General features: G+C 43.7%; 1 protein-coding gene across 1 annotated transcript in view; it reads right to left on the bottom strand.

Moving 5' to 3' along the window:
- The window catches only part of THEMIS (thymocyte selection associated), a 128,174-nt gene extending 112,160 nt beyond the window's left edge, over window positions 1-16,014 (bottom strand). Inside the window, exon 1 of the mRNA XM_067546792.1 lies at window positions 15,924-16,014. Coding sequence (XP_067402893.1) covers window positions 15,924-16,014 — 91 coding nt within the window. The remainder of the gene's footprint in view (window positions 1-15,923) is intronic.
- Window positions 16,015-16,512: the final 498 nt, after the last annotated feature.

Here is a 16,512-nt window from a genome sequence, read left to right on the forward strand (position 1 = left end):
CTACCTCCTTTAGCACAGGTTGGGAAAACAAAGGAAATAACTTTTCCACCACCTAAATGCACCGCGGTTCAAGGCATGAAAGCTATGTCTCAGCGGAGAGTTTAGTTGAGTGATTGACTCCTGGGTATGAGGACCTGGGTGAGCCTAGCCTGGGTGTGAGCAAAGCCCTGCCCATGTTATGGTGTCCTCACAGGCGCTCTACTCCCCCATGTTTGTCACTAGAACTTCTGGGACCATATCCCATGGTTCTTTGTGCTGCTGTAAACAGCCATGCTATGATTTTTTTCCCAGTGAAATATTGGAATACTTGGTTTTTCCTTCTGGGCATACAGCGGGGGCAGAAGGGGTATAATTGTAGGAAGGCATTGGAGGACTAACAGCACTTGATTACTTCAGCCTGCATCCTCACTGTCAAGTGGGTGGGTTACCAGCCTGAGTGATAACCTCATGCAAGATTTAGCCTTACCTACACCCCCCAGCCAAACCAGCTAGCCTGGACTGAAAGCACCACCAAATTCAGGCGAGGGAGTTTTATGTGTGGATGGGAGATGTTTTATGGATAACACCTTAGTAAGAACCAGGGTAACTCTGCAGTGAAAACACACCCAAATAAACCATTTTATTCCCAGTAACACCCTCATCTCACTGGGGTGCCTTCAGAGGTAGCAAGGAGAGGTTGCTACTCTATCATGCTTCTCCAGTGATTACAGTGTTACAGACATTTCCCAGCAGGGGGCACGTGCAGGACTGATTGTCTTCTTCCTGCAAGGGGAAGCAGACTGGAGTAGTGTTTTCTCTCCTCCTGTAGAACAGGGAAGTACATCGCAGACTTTTCTTGACATGCACGCAGCACTGTGAGAGTGTGGAGATGGTAGTTCTGCCTGGTATCCATCACAGTGAATACCATCCTGGGGTACAGGGGGCCATTCAATTATAAACTCCTCAGGCAGGGACTGTCTTTTTGTTACATGTTTGTACAGTGCCTAGTACCATGGAGTCCTGGTCTATGGTTATGATCCTTAGAAACTATTGCAACACAGACAATGGCCTGGTGCACGATGGTGTAGTTTATGCCTCCCTGAGCCACCTTCAGTTAATCTGGCCCAAATATATATGACCAGGAAAGTCACTGCCCTGATTCAGTGTAAAAGAGCAGTTTGTCTTTCTTATTGCAAAAAACTGAATCCTGTCACTGCTTGCTATTCCTTTACATCCCTAGCAATACCACACTGAGTAACACAGCTACCATGGTGTATTGTGTCACACACATTGAGTAACACAACACATTGAGTAACACAGCTACATGGTGTAACCTCACCGTGGTTACAGTGGCTGATGCTTCAGTGAACACATGAGGAATTGTCAGAGCTCTGGTTGCTTCAACTGTGCTCCATAAGAGATGTTATGCCATCCTGAAAATGTACAGGCAATATTTATTTCATGTTAGAGAGAGCGAGATGAGACAGCAGTGAAGATGGTAATCCTCATCTGATGAAAAGCCTCACCACTCTTCGTCTACAGTACACAGCTCAAAAGTGGTGATGTTATTTTCAGAAAAGGTAAATCCCAGAGGACACAGCATGAAGGAATACCTTGATCTAATTTGGGGGTGTTGGGTTTAGTATGTGGGTGCTGGTGGTGGTTGTGATATACAGGAGGCCAGATTAGATAATCTGATAGTCCCTTCTGGCTTTAAACTCCATGAATCTGGGATTATAGTCATGAAAATATGTACATTGAATTCTATTATTCTCTCCCCCAAATGAATCTTTACTGAATGCGCTAATGAAGGGAGCACATCGTTCACTGTATTTTTTTTTATTCATTGAAGCTTTAGGGCCAGATTCTCTGCTGCACCTCGTTTTCCAAACTATGTAAAGTGGCAATAACCCCCAAGATACCAACTACCAGCTGAGAATAGCTGGACTGGCGTAGTGCTTCAGCCACACCCCTTTCCACTTCTAATAAATCCCCTGTGCCATGGCTGGATGATGGATGACTCTAGCTAGCTGTGGACCACTCCCACGGGTGGAAAGCCTTGTCTGCGAGATCTAGCCAGTTCCCAATCCCTTGGCTCCAGACCATGAGAGAGACTCTGGCTCTTAGCCTTTTCTCCTACTTGATAATTGTTCACAAACTGAGCCTGATTGCTGTGAATATATTTGCTAGTAATCTCTCCTCCTCTCTCCCTTAAAACAATGAAGCTCATCCATCAATTTTTTTCTCCAGTTCTATGATGTGAATGGTCTCCACAGGATTTTTAGTGAAAGTTTCAGGCTTGGCCCCAACACCTACGCCTCCCAGATCACAATATGGTGGAACCAGGGCCCCAGATGGACATTACAGTTGCCTTCCTAACTATTCATTCTGCTTGACTGAATTAACCCATGCTTTGCAGTAGCAGGCTGTCACAAAGAAGCTGGTTTGCTGGTTTAAAAATATACTTCCTGCTCTCTAAAAGTGTAGCCCAGCCCTTTGTTTTAGTGCTGGCTGCCATCCCCTGTATCCTTGTCCCAGTACCAAGTGTCTCTTCAGTGCTTCCCTCAACTTCTCTGAATGACATTCTCTAGACTATTCAGCAGGGAGATCTTGTGTTGTATTTTTTAAATTGGTGTGTAGCTATACATTATGATTTTAGTTATGGACAGCACTTATATTTCCAGCAGAAGGATGCAACTGCCTTTTTGTGTTCCAGTAGAGGCAGCATGTGACAGAAAGATACATTGTGCCCTCACCTGGATACTTCCTTTTTGTTTTCTTATTTTCCCTTAATCTAAAATACAAATTCAGCAAGAGATTAAACATGTGCAATGTATATAAGAAAAATCTAATCTATAACTGGCCACTCTCAGTCCTCCATTCAGACACTAAGGACATCAACTCTGCCACACACATGATCTTCAGCACAAGACGCACAGGTGTAATGGGTGTCATCTCTGTATCTGAGCCATCTCTTGGCAATGTTTTCATCCTGCTGCCACTATTTCATGTATCTTACAGCACAAGTAAGTAAGTGGCTGAAGCGAACAAATGTAACGCTTACAATGAGATGTTAGACAATAAGATGTTGTGGGCCAGATTCTGATCTCCGTTATATTGGTGTAAATCCAGTGTAATTCTGTGAAGTATCCTTGTACTTCAATGGAGTTGCTCGGGAGTCACACCAGTGTAGAGAAGATCAGAATTTGGCCCAATGTGCACTTTTTAGACAAAACAAACAAACAAACCCTTGTAAACACAAATACATTTTTGGGCACAACTGTAGATCTGGTATTGATTGTAATTACATATTTGTCTGAACTTAAATTGCCTAAATCTTCATTTTAGACCTAGCGCGGCAGTTTGCCTGGAATAGTACAATAAGGGCTACATTTTAGGCAAGAAAAATGTTACCCGCATGATTTGTCATCCAGCTAATTTTACCAAATATTTGTGCTGATGAGGAGTAGAACCAAGTGGTTTTCAAATGGCCAATAAAACATTCTTTGCCCATTAGTACCAGCATGATTAGTTTTATAACATTGTCAGAGTTCCTGAAGGGTAGCTGTGGGAATCAGAAAAAACCTTGCTGAAGCTGATTATCTATGCACAATGGAACTCCATATATTGTATATTATGTACTCATGGAAAAAATGGAAAAGGTTGTTTTTACTGCATTACTCATGGTCAGCATGCCAATTCTCTGTGTTTAACCACAAAGAAAACATAAAATATATTGAAAACTTAAGTCAATTAACCTTAAGGACTGATTCTTTTCAACTCCAGAAAGATGTAGAGCGTACAATGCAAAACCATTTTAGAAAAAGCTAGAAGAAGGCAGCCTATTTACAATGATCACACAATGCCCCCGAAGGCTGTAATTAAATAACTAATTGCCTTTGAAAACACCTTTTTGGATTGCTACTTTGTTCAATAAAAACATTTATATCCTTTTATAAACTCATCTCCGATTTGTCAATCCATATTAGCAGCTGCTGTGATCACATCAAAGCAACCAAAACAACTAGTTAAATAGCTTTTTTCTCTGTCTTTCCTAAAATATGACTTTTATGAAAAAACCCTACAATAATTTTAATTTGATTTTCCTCTCATATGTACAATAAGGTTTATTTTCCTCTCAAAAATAACAATATGAATTATAAATACAATGCATGCATGAGATGAATCAAGTTACCCTTCACATCATGGAGAAGTGAGACAGAATGACTGAAATCAACATTTTATAATATGATTTATAACAGTAGACATTGAAGTTGGATTTCTGTTTTTTTCCCTCCTAGCTTAGGGTCCAGTTCCATAGCTGATCTGAGAGTGAAATGTTCATTGACTCCCATGGGAATTGTGCACACATGGCGTCACATAATGAGGTCCATAATTAAATAAATAAATAATAATTCGTTCTTACATAACTTTTTCATCTATTCACTTAAAAGCACTTTATGAAGAAAGCCATTATTACCCACATTTACAAACAGAAAAATTGAAACTTAGAGAGGTGACATGACTTGCACTGTATAAAAGAGAGCTCAGAGCTCCAGTATGAAACTGGAAAAAAGCCTGTTGAGAGTCTTTGGATTAAGTTTGGAGGTGAGCGCAACAAGGGTGATGTCGTGTTGGACATCTGCTATAGACCACCACACCAGGAGGATGGGGTAGACAAGACAAGGCTTTCTTCAGACAACTAAAGAAGTTTCCAAATCAAAGGCCCTGGTTCTCCTGGGGGACTTCAATCACCCTCACATCTGCTGGGAGAGCAGTACAGCAGAGCACAGACAATCCAGGAAGTTTTTGGAGCATGTTGGGGACAACTTCCTGGGGCAAGTGCTGGAGGAACCAACTAGGGGCTGTGCTCCTTTTGACCTACTGCTCTCAAACAGGGAACAATTGGTAGGGGAAGTAGAAGTGGGTGGTAACCTGGGCAGCAGTGACCATGAGATGGTCGAGTTCAGGATTCTGACAAAAGAAAGAAAGGAGAACAGCAGAATATGGAACCTGCACTTCAGAAAAGCAGATTTTGTCTCCCTCAGGGAACTGATGGGCAGGATCCCCGGGGAGGCAAATATAATGGGGAAAAGAGTCCAAGAGAGCTGGCTGTATTTTAAAGAAACTTTAGTGAGGGCGCTGGAACAAACCATCCCGATGTGCAGAAAGAATAGCAAATGTGGCAGGTGGCCAAATTGGCTTAACAGACAAATCCTCGGTGAGCTTAAACACAAAAAGGAAGCTTACAAGAAGTGGAAGCTTGGACAGATGACTAGGGAGGACTATAAAAATACTGCTCGAGCATGCAGGAATGAAATCAGGAAGGCCAAAGCACAACTGGAGTTGCAGCTAGCAACGGACATGAAGGATAACAAGAAGGGTTTCTACAGGCATGTTAGCAGCAAGAAAGTCAGGGAAAGTGTGGGCCTCGTTACTGAATGGGGGAGGCAACCTAGTGACATATGATGTGGAAAAAGCTGAAGCACTCAATGCTTTTTTTTACCTCTGTCTTCAGAGACGAGGTCAGCTCCCAGACTACTGCATTAGGCAGCACAGAATGGGGGGGAGGTGAGCGGCCTTCAGTGCTGAAAGAACAGGTTCAGGACTATTTAGAAAAGCAGGACATGTACAAGTCCTTGGGGCCGGATGCAATGCATCCGAGGGTGCTGATGGAGTTGGCTGATGTGACTGTAGAGCCATTGGCTATTATCTTTGAAAACTCATGGCGATTGGGGGAGGTCTCGGATGATTGGAAAAAGGCAAATATAGTGCCCAGCTTCAAAAAAAGGAAGGAGGAGGAGCCAGGGAACTACAGACCAGTCAGCCTCACCTCAATCCCTGGAAAAATCATGGAGCAGGTCCTCAAGGAATCCATTTTGAAGCACTTGGAGGAGAGGAAGATGATCCGAAATAGTCAGCATGGATTCACCAAGGGTAAGTCATGCCTGACCAACCTGATTGTCTTCTATGATGAGATGACTGGCTCTGTGGATGTGGGGAAAGTGGTGGATGTGATATACCTTGACTTTAGTAAAGCTTTTGATACGGTCTCCCCTGGTATTCTTGCAAGCAAGTTAAAGAAGTATGGGTTGGATGAATGGACTATAAAGTGAATAGAAAGTTGGCTAGATCATCAGGCTAACATATAGTGATCAACAGCTCAATGTCTAGTTGGCAGCCAGAGTGCCCCAGGGGTCAGTCCAGGGTCTTGTTTTGTTTAACATATTCATTAATGATCTGGAAGATGGGGTGGATTGCACCTTCAGCTAGTTTGCAGATGACACTAAGCTTGTGGGAGTGGTAGATATGCTGGAGGGTAGAGATAGGATACAGAGTGACCTAGACAAATTGGAGAATTGGGCCAAAAGAAATCTGATGAGGTTCAACAAGGACAAGTGCAGAGTCCTGCACTTAGGACAGAAGAAACCCATGTACTGCTACAGACTGGGGACCGACTGGCTAGGCAGCAGTTCTGCAGAAAAGGACCTGGGGGTTACAGTGGACAAGAAGCTGGATACGAGTCAACAGTGTGTCCTTGTTGCCAAGAAGGCTAACGGAATATTGGGCTGCATTAGTACGAGCATTGCTAGCAGATGGAAGGAAGTGATTATTTCCCTCTACTCAGCACTGGTCAGGCCACATTTGGAGTATTATGTCCAGTTTTAGGCCCCCCACTACAGGAAGGATGTGGTCAAGTTGGAGAGAGTCCAGCAGAGAACAACAAAAATGCTTAGGGGGTTGGAGCACATGACTTTTGAGGAGAGGCTGAGGGAACTAGGCTTGTTTAGTCTGCAGAAGAGAAGAGTGAGGGGTGGATTTGATAATGGCCTTCAACTACCTGATGGAGTTTCCAGTGAGAATGGAGCTAGGCTGTTCTCAGCAGTGGCAGATGACAGAATAAGGAGCAATGGTCTCAAGTTGCAGTGGAGGAAGTCTAGGTTGGATATTAGGAAAAGCTTTTTCACTAGGAGGGTGGAGAAGCACTGGAATGGGTTAGCTAGGGATGTGGTAGAATCTCCATCCTTAGAGGTTTTGAAGGCCCGGCTAGACAAAGCCCTGGCTGGGATGATTAGTTGGGGTTGGACTAGATGACCTCCTGAGATCCCTTCCAACCCTAATCTTCTATGATTCTATGACTTGCCCAGAGTCACACGATAGGTCAGCGGCAGAGTTCGGACTAAGAACCCAGTTCTCTTGACTCCCACTTCAGTGCTCTGTATACTGGACCATGCTGTCAAGTATATAGCAGGCTTCTTTATATCTCTGGTTCATTCGTTCTCTCTCCTACAAGGGTCAGCACAGAGTGCGATTTAGTAGCCCTAACATCAGACATTGACTCCCTAGGCTGGAACCTGTGAAGGGTCAGATTCAGCCTGTCCCTTCCAACCAGCATGCACTGATTAACTGAATTCCATGCAACCGGTAGGGTGGGATCTCTTTGAAAGGAAGAGGGGAGTTTTTTTGTGGGGGAAGGGAGGGAGAGGGAGATGTCTTAACTTTTTTGTACAGATGTTAAAGACTCCCTTGCATGTTTTGTAAGAATAGGGACTTCCCCGGATGTCTTTTCCCAAAATTCCTTTCCCCTACTATGATGTTGTGCACTGGTTGCCCAGCTGATCGCTGTTCCCCCACACCCGAGGTAACTGCATTTCACTGGTCGGTGAAGTGATTTCTGTTCATAAGCAAGCCTCTCCTGGAGTAGCTGCTCAACCAGACTGCTAATAGGCTGCCCTGTGATACACCAGGGTCAGCTGAAATCACTTTTTCATTAAAGCTGCTACAGACTCCTACCGGAGTAAAGTGCACAAAGTATCTATATGCAGTGTCAGTAAAACAAAACCATTCTTTTAGGGGGCTGTCTGCTACTGGGAGTAAGCCTTCTGTAGAGGTCAAATCTATGAGGCACGGGGGTGTCTCTTTTAAAGATTTACTTTGAAATCTATTTCAAGGTTGTAATTTTGGCTTATCAACTTTCTACAGCAATATTATACTTATGACTAAGCAAGTAGGTAAACGTAGCCAGATGTCTCCAGCAGTAGAGCACTTTTTTTTTCCAGTCACATGTCCAGGATGAAATTCAGCCTCTGCATTGTCACACTAAGCCCAAGCAAAATATCTTTGTGTGGGAAAGTACATGTAGGAGATTGAATTCACCCCCAAGCTGATCAGCGAGGTCTAGAGCAGCCCTGCAGCCCCTCCGTAGCCTCTACTCCACCCCAGGCTGTAACGGAGGCTGCAACTCTGTGAACCCGCAAAGTGAACTAATCTTGGCTTTCCTGGTTATTTGCCCTTGCTGCACCCTCAGCTCCTCATTTGTGCTCATCTATCTAGAGCTGGCATGGAGCCCAGTATCACTGCATTCAGGGGGTGCTGCAGAGAACCTCGGCACATCCACTTGACCTTTATTTCAAATGAAATTAATCGGCAGTAGGTTTAAAACTAACAAAAGGAAGTATTTCTTCACACAAACACATAGTCAACCTGTGGAACTCCTTGCTAGAGGATGTTGTGAAGGCCAAGACTATAACAGGGTTCAAAAAAGAACTAGACAAGTTCATGGAGGATAGGTCCATCAATGGCTATTAGCCAGGATAGACAGGGATTGCTGTTTGCCAGAGGCTGGGAATGGCCAATGGGATGGATCACTGTTCTATTCATTCCTTCTCAAGCACCTGGCACTGGCCATTGTTGGAGGAAAAGATACGGGGCTAGATGGATCATTGGTCTGGCCCAGTACGGCCATTCTTATGTTCTCCATGCTAACAAAATCGTTATTTTGCTATGCTTTCTATGGCTCCTGCCCTGAGTGGTGAATTTCACTTCCAGTGCCTTACAGTCATGCACTCCATCATGCAGCAGATTTCTTCCTCACAAAGCAATTCACTGCGTACTTTGATAGGATCTTTTTAATGGGTCTTTATTAATAAATTACTGCAGGTTTGTTCAGACTAGATGACTCAATGGAAAAGGAGCTCTATTTGTAAAGATGGCCTGACACATTGATGGCTCCTATCTAATTAACCACCCTGGCTGAGGAAGGCCTGATTTTGCAAGCACTGAACCATGAGAAAACAAAAGAAGCAGATTGATGTTTCTACATATAAAGTAACATTTTAAATGTCAAGCGCTTTAAGCCATTTATATCATAATGGAATTCTCTAAAATGACTACTGCCATTTCTGATTGATTTCTTTCCTGGTGGATTTATGATACTTTTTGCTATTTTGCATCGATTTGGAAGGCTTAAACTTTGCATGCAGCAGCATGCTTTTGAAACATGCTGCACCCATGTTATAGGAAAGAGCAACCAAAACCACAGCTCCAAATGCAACATTTTTGACCTTTTGTTAGTATTTTACCTCTGAGAGTATTTCTGCAATAAAGTTACACAATTGCCTGGTTTCTGTAGACCTGTGAAAATAATGTCGCTTGGTCTGTGGTGAGAGCTGTGTTTGCAGAATGTTAGCCACAGCATTTGTAACGGTTCTCATCATGTAGATTTTTTTTTCTATCAAGATTGCTTCTCTCCCCAGTTCTGAGCAAGGAGGAGACCCTCCAGGACAGACTGTGCAGAAGGGCAATCCATTGCCCCTCATTGCACTATTCCTATTCCCTTCCACTGGACCACATGGGTGGCATGGTGTAGAGAGGACTGAGTGGGCTAAGGGAGCATGCACAAAAGTAACTTGCTGAATCAAGGCCTGACTTTAAGCATGAGGGTCGTCCCATTAAAGTGCTTGTATACTTTAAGGCCAGAAGGGACCTGTAGACTATCTAGGCTGACTTCCTGTATGCCACAGGCCACCAGCACCACCCAGCACCTGCACGTTCAACTCAACAACTGAAATGAGACCAAAGTATTACAGCCCACAGGAGAATAGACTATTATGTGCCACGGGTAGAGAACAGGAGGAACCAGTGCTCAAGGCCCCCACAATGACACGGAAATGATTCAATGAGATATACCCAGATAATCCTGGCAAGTGCTCCTCACCCACCAAGGAAGGCAAAAAACGCTAGAACTCTGTCAATCTGACATAGGAGGAAATTCTTTCCCAACCTCACATATGGTAATCAGTGGGCATCTGAGCAGGTACCAGCCAGCCAAGCCCTTGGGAGAGAGTGCTCATTACCACCTTACAGCCCTGGCCCACCTCACCCAATGTCCTATCTTCAGTTCTGACCATCCCGGATGCTTCAGAGGAAGCCTCCCAGAATACATTGAGATGGAGGGGAGGGTGGAAATTCCTTACTGATCCCTCCCTGTGACAGGTTGAAACCCCGAAGCATGAGCTTTAGGAACATAAGACATAAAACAGAAGTGAGCCGGGCCCCCACCATCACAAACAACCATGTCATGCAAAAGCGAATCATAAATTTGTTCGGCTCTCTCAGGTTTATATCAGTTTGTTCTTGTGCCAACACTGTCCTTTAGCTTAAATAGCTCTTCACACTCCTTTGTATTTCTTTCCCTAGTATATTTATAGAGAGTAATCATATCCTCTCTAAGCTTTCTTTTTGCTAAACTAAGCAAGTCAAGCTCTTCCGATATCCTCTCATAAAATAGGTCGTCCATTCCCCTGATCATAGCTGTTCTCTGCACGAGTTCCAGTTTGAATTCATCCTTCTTGAATATGGGTGACCAGAATTGTGCACACTATTCCCAGCGAGGGCCTACCAGTGCCTCTCTCTCTACTGGAAATTCCTCACCTGATACAACCTAGGATCGCATTTGCCTTTTTCATGACTGCATCACATTGGTGCTTCATCATCATCATCCTGTGATCGACCCACACACCCAGGTCTCTTTCCTCTTCTGTCGCTTCCAACTGCTGAGCTCCCAGCTTGTAGCAGAAATTCTTAGAACCTAAATACATGACTTTGCACATTGTACTATTGAATTTCATCCCATTTCTGTCACTCCAGTCTTCAAGGTCATTCAGATCTCCCTGTATAATATTCCGATCCTCCTCTCTATTGACAACTTTGTATCATCAGCAAATTTCATTAGCACACTCCTACTTTTTGTGCCAAGATCATTAATAAAGAGGCTTAAAGGACTGGATACTGCAAAGCACATTAGCACTTGCTTAACTATAAGCATCTGTGCAACTACTGCTTAAAGTGAAGGATATTTTGCTCTGCTGGATCAGGTCAGCGTGTTCAGCGTCTTGCAGGATCAAGCCCAAAGTTAGGCATGTGCTTAAGCACCTTGCTGAATTGGGGCCACAGTCTCCTCTCTGGCTCAATAAAGATCACCAGAAAAAGGTAACAAAGACTGGCCTTTATTATCCTTTCCAGAGAGCTTTGCCCACCCACCCTGAGTTCCAGGGGCAACCACAGCCAGAGGAATTCCATCAGCACTACATTGGCTGGGACAAAGAACAGGAGAGAGTGGAGCCCAGGGCAGGGCCTAACAAATGTTAGCCATTACTATCATGCAGTACTAACTACTGAAATATGCTTTCCTTACAGAATCGTATTGTGAAAAAAAAATTTGTTTTAAAATCTGCCTGATCACGGGAAAGATAGCGGTAGGCAGAGAAAATTTACAAACAGTCTCTGAACGCAGATCATACCAGAAAATCCTCACAGGTGAAGTGAACTTATTCTCCACTGTACATCTGGGACTTTGGTCCTCCCATAGGCTAAATCAAGAGGAGTTGAGAATACTCCGAGCCTTGCAGGAGTGGACCCTCAAGGAAGAGAAATCTCAGGTTTCACTGGCTAATTTGGCATTTATCTATGTACTCAAATGAGCCAAATTTGCCAGGGCACACATTATACAGAAAATGTCAGCCATTTATTTCATTATGTTGAAACATGCAAGGACTTTTTGGCATAGACACCAATGAGCTTTAGACGCTCAGGCCATTGTTAAAAAATGCATGCTCCACCACTTTAAAAATGCAACCTTAATTATTTTCATCAACGTTTTTCTGGCTTTTTTTAGTGTTTACATTGGCGTTCTATTTAAAAAACAAAAATATTTCTTCAATAGCCACCAATAGACATCCTATTTATTTTATTCACACATTTTATTGCTGACATATATGGCCAAACCCTATTCAAATCCATGGATTTATCTGACTTTTCACATTTGTAAAGCAAGTAGGATTTTTCCACTCCATGTTGCCTGAAAGGGTCACCATCAACATGAAAAAACACATTTCCCTCTGATCATTTTCTACCTACTATTGCTACAAATAACCCCGGCTAGATCACACACACAAATGAGACTTTAAATAAAAGTTCTTCTCTGTTTGAGTCAGTTTGCTTATTGGTTGTTTTTCCAATTTGACAGCAGATTATGTAGTCATTTTCACTGGTTTTTTGATGGTCAGTTGCATCTCTCTCATGCAGCCCTCTGGAAAGAGTTCATGAACACCACAGGCTCTGGAAGACCATGTCTACCAGGAACTAGTATTCAACAATGCTGCAACTAGGCAACCACGAGGCAGGTACATCCAGAGACTCAGGGGCAGTAGGAAGGATGAGCCCAAGCATGTTTGGGGGCTTTGCTCTATGGATCACCTAAAAGATCTTTAAAATGAAGCTACTCGCAGGCTTAAAAAATTAGGCATGTATTTAAGTGCCTCACTTCGGACTGGGATCCTAGTTCTAGCTGTGAAGAGGGTTTGGAGTAACCTTCTGGATCACCACTAATAAAGAGCCTGATGCGGAAAGTGCTGAGCACTGTCATAAGCACCTAGCACCTTGCCCAAAGAGCAGTAGTTCTGTTTGTTTGCATGCGTGGAGATGGGGGAGAGGTGGGGTATCTGTGTGGGGGACTCCCACAAGACACTTCATTTCCCCACCATTTCCAAGAGTGGAGGGAACCTACACTTGCAGTTCCCAGCTGTGGGGCACTGTGGAACTTGTAGTGTTACATTTGTGGTGTGCTCCCTCCATTCCATTCCAGGCCTGTGGGGATGGAGCCTCCGGCCTTCAGGATTCCTCCTCCCACTGCAAATATGTAGGGCAAAGCTGCATAAATTACTCCTGCTAGGTTTCCAGGGGCAACCATACTCAGGAGATCCCTGGCACCATGGATCTTGCTGTAGACTTGTTGCCCCTGGGGCCAGTCACAGTGAGAAGTCAAGGAGTGTCCTGAAGAGGTCCCTTTCCTCTGGCTAGCGATCAGCAGTTTTGTGAGATCCAAACCCCGCGTCACGGACATGTGTCTGTAGGGATCAGGGGGACAATCCAACCCAAAGCCAAATGGAAGAATTAGAAGGAAACTTGCAAAATTCCCACTCCCACTTGGAGGAAAACGAAGGCCAATATATTGCTGCAGAGTCACTCTTTGTGAAGGGTGTTTTGGGGAACATGTTTAGGGCCCATGTATAAAAAATAGGAAGAAGCCGTCCTGGACAACTCTATATTTTTCAGGATAAAAGTCTGACACATTTTACTGTCCTGACAGTGGTTAAATTAAGCCCACAGAAAATTAAATTCAATTACCCATAAAATAATTACATCAGTATTAAAAGAGACAATTTTTCAACATAGAAATGAAAGCTCGTACTTGCCATCCTATCAGTAAAATCAAGGGCCATATCATAGCTCACTGAAAATCAGTATTTACTAAAATATTCAAAGACAGACATACAATAAATCAAATCAGCTTCCAATGGTAGTTCAATTGTTCAGTAGTTCAATTGTTCTAACAACATATTTAAATGAACTATTATACAGTCATGTCATGTCCTCTAGTTCCTTCTAATCCATGCTGATCATGAAGATATTTGTGTCTAAATAGTCTCTTGCTTTCTTTTATAATCGGCTTTCTCCTTCCTTCCCATTTCCTTCAGTGATTCAACTTCAGTGTTCGTGGCACTGAAAGCTAAGACTAGGACAGTGAATTATGAGATCACAAACACTGAACTGAAGTATGTTGTGTGAACCAGTTGCTGTCTCCATTGTCCCAGTTCCAAACTGGAGATAGAGATATTTCCCCTCTTTTGTAAAATACTTGATTTTGATGGATGAAAATATAACATCTAAGGATTGTTATTAAGTATGACCATGGTTATTCGAAAGCAGATAAGCTGTTTGAGGCAAGGACTGTTTTCATGTTCAGTTTTGTATAGGGCTGAGCATACTCTTAATGCTTATATTAGATTGTGACTATGATGTGGACACCATGCAGTGATGTAGGGTGGAGTAAGAACCCCATTTGTGCCCCTGAATAGGCTACCCTGACCATTGCTGTGCACCTGCTATTCTCCATCACCTTGACCAGCTGGGTATACCCTTAGCTCCACCCCACCGTGCCAGCCACTATAGCTGAGTTGACACAAAAGGTGTTGTAATTTGCTGCTGTTTTAGCTCAGGACTATGTCATTACCCCTCTGGAGCAAGGTGGAAACAGGGAAGGAAACTATGACTCAGCTAGGTGTCTAGGACTTAGTCATTGTCGCTGATGGCAAAAGATATACACAGTCCAAGTTTAATCATTGTCAGCTATGGTACCTAATCTCTTTCAAAGTGGATCAAACCGGAGTGAGGCCCATGAGTCCAGACCAATTGCTGTTTTTGTAATGTAACTATTTTAAAATGAATCACTGGCATTGTTAGTAATAGTATAATTAGATTTATAAGAAAATAATGACCACCAAATGATGGAATCCAATCTGATCTATGAATCTATGTAGGGCAGGTCCCGTAGTTTCATTCTGAATCAGAAGATCCATCTGGCAAGATTGTGCCTAAAAACTAAGGACCAGATTGTGCTCAGCACTATATAGGTGTTCAAATCAGAGGCCACTTGGAGCCATCCCTCTTCCTTTGTGCTTCTGGCCAAAAGCAAATGCATTCCAAGTCCTTACCCTGTCCTCTCTCTCTGCAACAGCCAGTAAAACAGGCTCCCCATGTGGAAGGAGCACCTGCTTCATTCTCTCACAGGACGGAATAACAGTTGCGTTCTCCCTGCACTCCCAGGGCACTGAGTCTGCCTCAAGAACACTGGGGCTGATTCACATATTCAGACTTGTGAAGTAATTTCATCCTGGGTGTACAGGACCACCTCCAATGTGAGTGAGCAGAGAATTCTGATTCGGTAGCGCTTCAGATCCACTACGCACAAGAGTAAGTGACTACAAAAGGCACAAAGGCAGTGGAGAATCAAGCCCCATTGTCTCTGGCCAGTCCTCTGCTACAGCTTTGTGCACACACTCAGCAATGGATTAAAAAGAGTCTTATTTACTTCATACCTCATTCTACACAGCTGCTCAAAATGGCGTCAGAAAACCCTGCATTCTTTTTGGACACTATACGTGGTGTCACTGTGACACAAACCCAACAGCTGGGAATATTTTTCCTCTCTGTTGTAAACTCTCCTTCCCAGATTTATTTTTCCTCCAATTGATTAATTTCAAATAATCCCCATGATTTCTTGTAATGTTCTTTGAGGCCAGGTCTACAATACAAATTTGCATCAATGTAACTACGTTGCTCAGGGGTGTGAAAAATCTGCATCCTAAAGCAATGTAGTTATTCAGACCTAAACCCTCTCATAGTCAGCACTATGTCGATTTGAGATCCTTTGGTTGAAGGCTTTATATTGGTGTTAAGCACTCATAGAAATTTATGTCTGGAACGGATCTCGAGAAGACATCTGGTCCATTCTCCTGGACTGAGGCAGATTAAATATACCCTGGCACATTCAGGAACAGCCTAGGACTGGAGGAGGGCTAAGTGCACTAAATAATTTCTGACCTGTGTCTCCTCTATGCCTACAAGTAAACCAGATGTATCCCTAACTAAGCCAGCCTCCCAAAGCCACCTACCACTTCATTTCTTCTTTCACAGGGGTACCTCCTTTCACCAGAAAGGTCCAAGTGGCTACCAACCTTCCATCCTCCCACCATCCCCCAAGGTCTCCTCTCTTTGGAGTGAGCGAACAGCACGTATCCCACCATGAAGAGTCTGCCACTCACCTTGGAAGTAGATGCCTGACTGGATTTGGAGGACCCTGGGGAGGGTTCTCGGGTCCAGAGAATGGATGAATTTTGTCAGGGTAGATGCCATGGTCCGTGTCAAGGCAGCACATGCATTTGGTGTCTAAAGGCCAGCACCTCCTGGGAAACCCCCCATGGCACTCACAGGAACAGAGTCTGGAACATCTCTCAGAAACTTTCTTTTGCTGGAGGTGGGGTGAGGAGGAGAACTGAAGGGAGGTGCTTCTCTTTTTCACTGTGATCACCACTTCCTCCCACTGTGGCAGCTCGAGAGGTGGGGGGCAGGGAAGACTAAGGTGAGAAATACCACAAGAATGGGCACCAACTGACATTGGTGGGTTTATACTGCTTGGTGCTTGTGCATGTGCCAGTTTAAGGCTAAACAAAGTGCTACTTATTGCTTATTGTTGGTCGCAGCTGGTATCAAATTTCATAGGGAAGATAAGGTCTTTCTGCAAAACTCAGCCTAAAATGGGAAGATTTGATTTGGTACCTTGAGATACCAACTAGTCATCTGACCACAGGGAAAGGAGTTTGTTTAATGTTAAACATATCTAAAGCTGGAAAA

Source organism: Emydura macquarii, unplaced genomic scaffold, assembly GCF_026122565.2.
Source record: "Emydura macquarii macquarii isolate MOO-44397 ecotype Brisbane River unplaced genomic scaffold, CSIRO-AGI_Emac_v2 contig_1146, whole genome shotgun sequence".
Classification (NCBI taxonomy): domain Eukaryota; kingdom Metazoa; phylum Chordata; order Testudines; family Chelidae; genus Emydura; species Emydura macquarii.